The sequence below is a fragment of the Tarenaya hassleriana genome, unplaced genomic scaffold (genome assembly GCF_000463585.1).
Source record: "Tarenaya hassleriana unplaced genomic scaffold, ASM46358v1 Cleome74, whole genome shotgun sequence".
Lineage (NCBI taxonomy): Eukaryota > Viridiplantae > Streptophyta > Magnoliopsida > Brassicales > Cleomaceae > Tarenaya > Tarenaya hassleriana.
In genome coordinates, this window is record NW_010969940.1 from 292,274 (window position 1) to 298,194 (window position 5,921).

Consider the following 5,921-nt stretch of genomic DNA (forward strand, 5'->3'; position numbering starts at 1 on the left):
GTTATGATCATCCGGCAAGAGTCTTGACGCCTGATGGGTCAAGTCTTGAACATCTTCTAGAGCTCCTTCCGTTAAGCTCCCGTCCTCGTCCAAGTTGCTAGCTCCGATGTCCTCATCATTCCCTCCCCCTTGAGAAGGTTTTGTCCTCAAAACATGCTTACCTACATCAAACGGGTCCAAGTCAGCATCGTTAAATACGTAAGTCAAATTTTTCATACCTTGATTGCGGGTTTTGTCGAGATATTCGCCAAGTGTATGAAGATTTTGTTCTCGCGCTTCTCCTCGTTCAAAAGGTTCATCCTTCTTGATTGTCCTTGGGTTTAAGATGGTGTTACGCCTTGAGGCGTTCATGGTGCAATGGTAGACGCATTTGGCTCCTTGAGCGCTGATGAACCGTGGAGGCACACATGTGGGATTCGTCGGACTCTTCTCGTCGTCCATGCACGAAATCTGCAATGTAGTACCAATTCCTTGATCATAGACAAGAATAAAGAGTAAAACGATGTTACCGCGTAAGCTTCTCGTATCAAGGTGGGCAAGCTGCATATATTCGCTTAAGTCGTTGAATGGTCTCTTTGGGATTTTGCCGGTAGATGTCAAAACTTTCTTTGTAACAATCCCTACTTCCTTCACATTCAGAACCTGCGAACTTCGATAAACTTCTAGGGGAACAATTTTGTTAGTGTGCTCCTTGAAATGCTCGCAAGAATATTCCTTTTGAAACTTTGCCATTATTTCTTCATGTTCCCATATATTCTCAACCAAGTATGAATCATAAACAAGAATAAAAATAGGAATAAATTTACCGGTTTTTGCTCCAAGTTCTTGACTTATGATCCAAGTACGGTTGTTGGAGGTGTCATTTATCTTTGTCGATGGGTTGATCAGGATTTTTAAATCCTCATTTCGTGTAACCACTTCTAAAGCATCTATTCTGATGCCATGTAGCTCTTCATCGACATTGATCACACTTTTGAGTACTTCATTGAGCACGAGATCGGAATCCTTAATCGTTTCTTTTTCTTTGGTTACATGTTCGGTTACCGCTTTGGATGTAACATCGGATTCATCTTCAAGGTTCCTTACATCAGCCTTGTATGTCCCGCCATGTGTAGGTGTTTGTGCTCGTATGCATTCATCCTTGGCATTTTGCCGCTCTTCATTCACATTTGCCAAACTTTTGGGTTTTATTTCCCTCACAAAGCCAGGGTTCTCGACCGTTTCTTTCCTTTCGGTCACGCTCTTGTTCTCCTTGTCGGATGGAGCTTCGAAATCTTCCTCAAGGTGTCTCCCCACAGCCATCGCGATTGAGTTATATACCCCGTTATCCTTGATGCTCACCTCTTATCGGGTGGAGCTTCCACTGGGCAAATGACTTTGGTTCCTACACTCTGAACACGGAATGCTCACCTCTTATCGGGTGGAACTTCCATTGGGTAAATGACTTTGGTTCCTACACTCCGAACACAAAACCTCACAAGTATAATGAGTACACGAGGAAGAAGTTTTGTTACCTCGTGTGTGGACTTCTCTTGTATATAAGATAGTTTCGTCCTTTCGAGCATCAAGATTTTGCGCCTTGATTGGGTCTCCGGTATCGGAAAAGTTTCTGTGTATAAGCGTTGGCGTTGGCATTCGTTGGCACCCATTCTTTGACGGCTTCTTGTTCATTTGTCGCTCTACTTGAATTGTCGTATGCACAAGATGTCTCAAGTCACGATATCCGTGTGGGTTTACCTTTCTAGCGATTCGGTCTTTCAAGCCCTCTAGAAAGTGTGCCATGAGATCTTCTTCATTGTCCTCGATTCTCAAGTAAGCAAGGAGTTGTTCAAATTCTCCAAAATAGTCCTCAACCGCCTTGTCTCCCTGCACGATGTTATCAAATCTATATTGTAATTCACGAAGAAAATGTCGAGATACATACCTTTTTCGCATGAGGATTTTCATCTCCTTCCAAGTGGAAACCGGTTCATAATGTGCACGTCGTCGATTTCGTTCTTCTCGTTCCCACCACATGATGGCATCTTCGGCAAGATGGGCAGCCACATAGTGAATCTTCCTTCGGTTCGTCAAGGAATAACATTCGAAATTGGCATCCATTTGGCGCTCCCACTCAAGATAAACCTCGGACTCCTCCTTTCCAGTAAACACGAAAGGTTTGAACTTTGGATCAGCCCTCTCATCACGAGTTGGTCGACGATATTCTCGGTCATATGGATCCTTGAATCGGCCATCATCGAGGGGTTCATGGTGAGGCCTCTTTAGATTTTTAGGCATGGGTCTCTTCCCCTCACTTTGTTTGTTTAGCTCCCTAGCAGATTGCACGGGTTCGCTCACCTCCTCAAGTCGTGTGAGACGATCTTGAATCTGCTGGATCATCCTATAAACCGAACTGTCACTGGATACGTTTGCCATTGATACTGAGAAAGTAAGGCACGGTATATGCAAGTAACAAAACGTGCAGCACTAAGACCGAACAAATATAGCAGAAACGTTCAACGTGCAACAATGTCATGTACAAGCTAAAACATGCACTTCACGCAACAAGTAACGTTTTGGTTCCTAAACAGTTTCAGAAGTACTTAGATGTTTTCAATCTGTTTCTAAGCTCAATTATGGAACACAAAAAGTCTCTCAACTAACAATTTACCCAGATTCGTGCTTGGTACCTCTTGCCAAAAGAACAATTCGGAAACGAACAACAACCACTCAACAATACGATCGGTAATGACACAAATGCAAACAGATTTCGAAATGATCAAAGTGAATGAAAGGAACAATACAACCGTGGGGGAAGGCTGTGATTCAGGACGCCGAAGAGCCTTTCCAAGTCGTGACCCTAATCGATCTCCTGCAAGACACGAAATAGGTTGTTAAGTTTGATTGCAATGAGATGTAATCGTCGGATGTTCTTCAGTCAGATTACGAGCATTGTTTCGAGGTGTAAAAATTGAAATTTCAACCAAAGCGACCTATGGTTGGATTCGTCTTTGAAAGAGGAAGAGTTTGACATATGGCTCGATAAATAATTCAAAGTTTAGCACAATCAAAACAGTCAAATACTGATGATATGTCAAGCTGATGAAACTAGAAGTTAAGAACGAAATTAGAACCGAAGCGAGAAGCAAGGAGCGATCTCACCGGGGAATTTCGGCCGTAGGATCAAGCAGTTCTGATACCAAAATGATGTACGCACGAGGAGGATGGGGCAGGGGAGTTCAACCGCAATCACCGGCTCACGGAAGGGGCTCTCGAATTCACGGAGGGACAAGGGGGCTCAGAAACGTTTCAAAGGAATGGAGGTGGTAATCGTAGGATAGGGGCGCGTCGGACACACCGAACGCAATCTCCTCGGACACACCGAAGAAGTCTCTCGGACACACCGAAGAGAAGAGGCCTCGGACACACCAAGACACAAAGATAATCTCGACACTTTGAGTGGAGAAAGAGAACAAAGGTTCTACAATTTTTGATTGATGAAAATCTGGTCACAAAATGAAAAGAAAGGAGTTTAAATAACAACAATTGTCAACAAAGACATAAATGCTAAACAACATGCAGCCCACGTGCATTAATGGTGAGTAGGTGGTAGAAAAGAGCTGTTGGGAAAGCTCCTTCCTTTGGGCTGCTGATGGGCTGGACCGTAGGCCTTCTTCTTGGACCGAAAATTGATTAAGGCCGTGTTCTAGGCCTTAGACAATTTGGACTTAATGTTGAAATTGTTTCGGGTCACTTCTCGTCCGAATAATGATGCATCATTGTTGTCGTGAATCCGGAATCCGTGAAGAACTTTGAGTGACAGCCTTGGTTAGTGTGACATGAAGGGCTCGAGCTCTAGCACGAGTGAGGTGAGGCTCGGTTCTATGGCTTGCTCGTTGAGCCATCGCGTGGTGCACATCACTTCCCGTTCTTGCGGCTTCGAATGATCGTGTAACGTGTTGATCATTCGGAACTTCTCCCGGCACCTGAGAGGCCGAGTCTTCATCATCCCGGAGAGCTCCTTCCGTTAAGCTCCCATCCTCATCCGCTTGTCCTCATCAGCATGTAAACGCTGTTGAGCTGAGGAGTGGAAAGAATCTGCCAGAGACGGTCCCTGCGGAAAAAGGGACGACATCTAGATACACTGCAGAAGAGAAAGGAAAAGCCATAGCAGATGAGGCACCTCGGGTGAATGCAGAGGAAGCCGAAACGCCATACGTCGCTCCTCCACCTAAGGTACCACCTGTTCCTTTTCCTTCTCGATTGAAGAAGCATGTTGAGGATACACAGTTCTCGAGATTTGCTGATATGCTTCAGAAGCTAGAGGTTACTATACCGTTCTATGAGGCTATGCTGCAGATACCCTCTTATTCGAAGTTTCCGAAAGACATCTTGACCAAGAAGAGGGTAATTGGGAAGGAGACAGTGGTCTTGAGCACAGAGGTGAGCGCTGCGATTCTACAGCATGAGTTGCCACGGAAGAGATCAGATCCTGGTAGTTTTTCGATTCCCTGCAAAATCGGAAACAATGCGATAGACCGTGCATTGTGCGACCTTGGTGCTAGCATCAGTTTACTATCGTTGTCCATTTACAAGAAGCTTAATATTGGTGAGCTTAAGCCGACACGGATGGCGCTACAGCTAGCGGATCGATCCGTCAAATATCCTGTAGATATTCTCGAGGATGTCCCATTGAAAGTCGGGGATTATTATGTTCCCGTTGATTTTGTTGTTTTAGACATGGACGAGGACTCGAAGATACCGATTATTTTGGATCGACCGTTTCTGAACACGGCTGATGCGGTTGTACATGTCTGAGCTGGTCGTCGTACCATGAAGATAGGTGACGAGACTGTTGAGTTCACCTTAGATCACAATATGAAGTAGCCATCCACTACCGATTCAGCGTGTTATGTTGATGTACACGAGATCTTGACGCAGGAGATCTTCGATCAGTTCCGAGACATTGATCCACTTGAAATATCCCTCCTGGCATCAGATGCGAGTATATACAGCAATTGGGAGGATATTCGGGAGCTCACACAGGCGTTAGATGATGAAACCGAGGAGAAATTCGAGCTTCTGTATTCTGACTCGACTGAGTCAGTACTTGACTCGGACAGAGTCAGATCGCTGGACCACTTCGAAACTTTGTTAGCTTCAGACTCGGTGTCGCAGAGTTCTAACTCGACCGAGTCAAGTGTTGCCTCGGACTTCCTTCGTTCTAACTCGGACCGAGTCAGTTCTCTGAGCCCCACCACCGACACCGAGCCAGCCCGGAACGTCTTGAACTCTCCACGATGACTATTAAAGACGTTCTAGAGCCTAGAGAGCCACCACTTAGCACGGGGACGCTGAATAAAGCGGATTGGAGTTTAGAGAACGCCCCGAAGGTGGAGATGAAGCCCTTACCCGAAGGTCTCAGGTATGTTTTCCTTGGACCTAACTCGACTTATCCGATTATAGTGAATGTTGCGTTGCTAGAACCCCAGGTAGAACAGTTGAGTGATTTACTTAGACGTTATAGGGGTGTTCTTGGATATACTTTGGATGATATTAAGGGACTTAGCCCTTCGTTGCATCTTATTCACTTAGATGATGAGTCGAAATCCTCTGTTGAGCATCAACGTAGGTTGAATCCGACGATGAAAGAGGTAGTTAGGAAAGAGGTGATGAAGCTGTTAGATGCGGGTATTATATACCCTATTTCTGATAATACGTGGGTGAGTCCTGTGCAGGTTGTACCCAAGAAGGGAGGCATGACCGTGATCCAGAACGAGAAGAACGAGCTTATTCCTACACGGACGGTCACGGGATGGAGGATGTGCGACTACCGTAATTTGAACTCCAACACCCGTAAGGATCACTTTCCTTTGCCTTTTATTGATCAGATGTTAGAGAGACTTGCACTCCACTCGTACTTTTGCTTTCTAGACGGTTAC

The 5,921-nt window shown here is 45.3% G+C and overlaps 2 protein-coding genes across 5 annotated transcripts; both read right to left on the reverse strand.

Moving 5' to 3' along the window:
- Positions 1-76: 76 nt before the first annotated feature.
- LOC104801746 lies at positions 77-1,302 on the reverse strand. Its single transcript, XM_010525087.1, has 2 exons — positions 807-1,302; positions 77-450 (listed from the first exon to the last, which is right to left on the reverse strand). Exons 1-2 carry the CDS (start codon positions 1,300-1,302, stop codon positions 332-334), a joined length of 615 nt encoding a protein of 204 aa, XP_010523389.1. The 3' UTR covers positions 77-331.
- LOC104801735 lies at positions 1,230-3,260 on the reverse strand. Of its 4 annotated transcripts, none has more exons than XM_010525073.2 (3): positions 1,738-3,260; positions 1,515-1,609; positions 1,230-1,341 (listed from the first exon to the last, which is right to left on the reverse strand). In XM_010525073.2, exons 1-2 carry the CDS (start codon positions 2,413-2,415, stop codon positions 1,565-1,567), a joined length of 723 nt encoding a protein of 240 aa, XP_010523375.1. In that variant the 5' UTR covers positions 2,416-3,260; the 3' UTR covers positions 1,230-1,341; positions 1,515-1,564. The 4 variants fall into 4 exon arrangements, with proteins under 4 accessions (XP_010523375.1, XP_010523376.1, XP_010523374.1 ...); XM_010525074.2 differs by having other exon boundaries at positions 1,411-1,609; XM_010525072.2 differs by having other exon boundaries at positions 1,515-3,260.
- Between the last annotated feature and the right edge of the window lie 2,661 nt (positions 3,261-5,921).

What these genes read in the sequence shown, in the direction of transcription:
- LOC104801746 (XM_010525087.1), bottom strand. Translation starts at nt 1,302, where the DNA reads ATGGCTGTGGGGAGACACCTTGAGGAAGATTTCGAAGCTCCATCCGAC. An exon ending in AGAACTTGGAGCAAAAACCG is followed by an intron (nt 451 to 806) that starts GTAAATTTATTC and finishes ACTACATTGCAG; the next exon opens with ATTTCGTGCATGGACGACGA.
- LOC104801735 (XM_010525071.2), bottom strand. Translation starts at nt 2,415, where the DNA reads ATGGCAAACGTATCCAGTGACAGTTCGGTTTATAGGATGATCCAGCAG.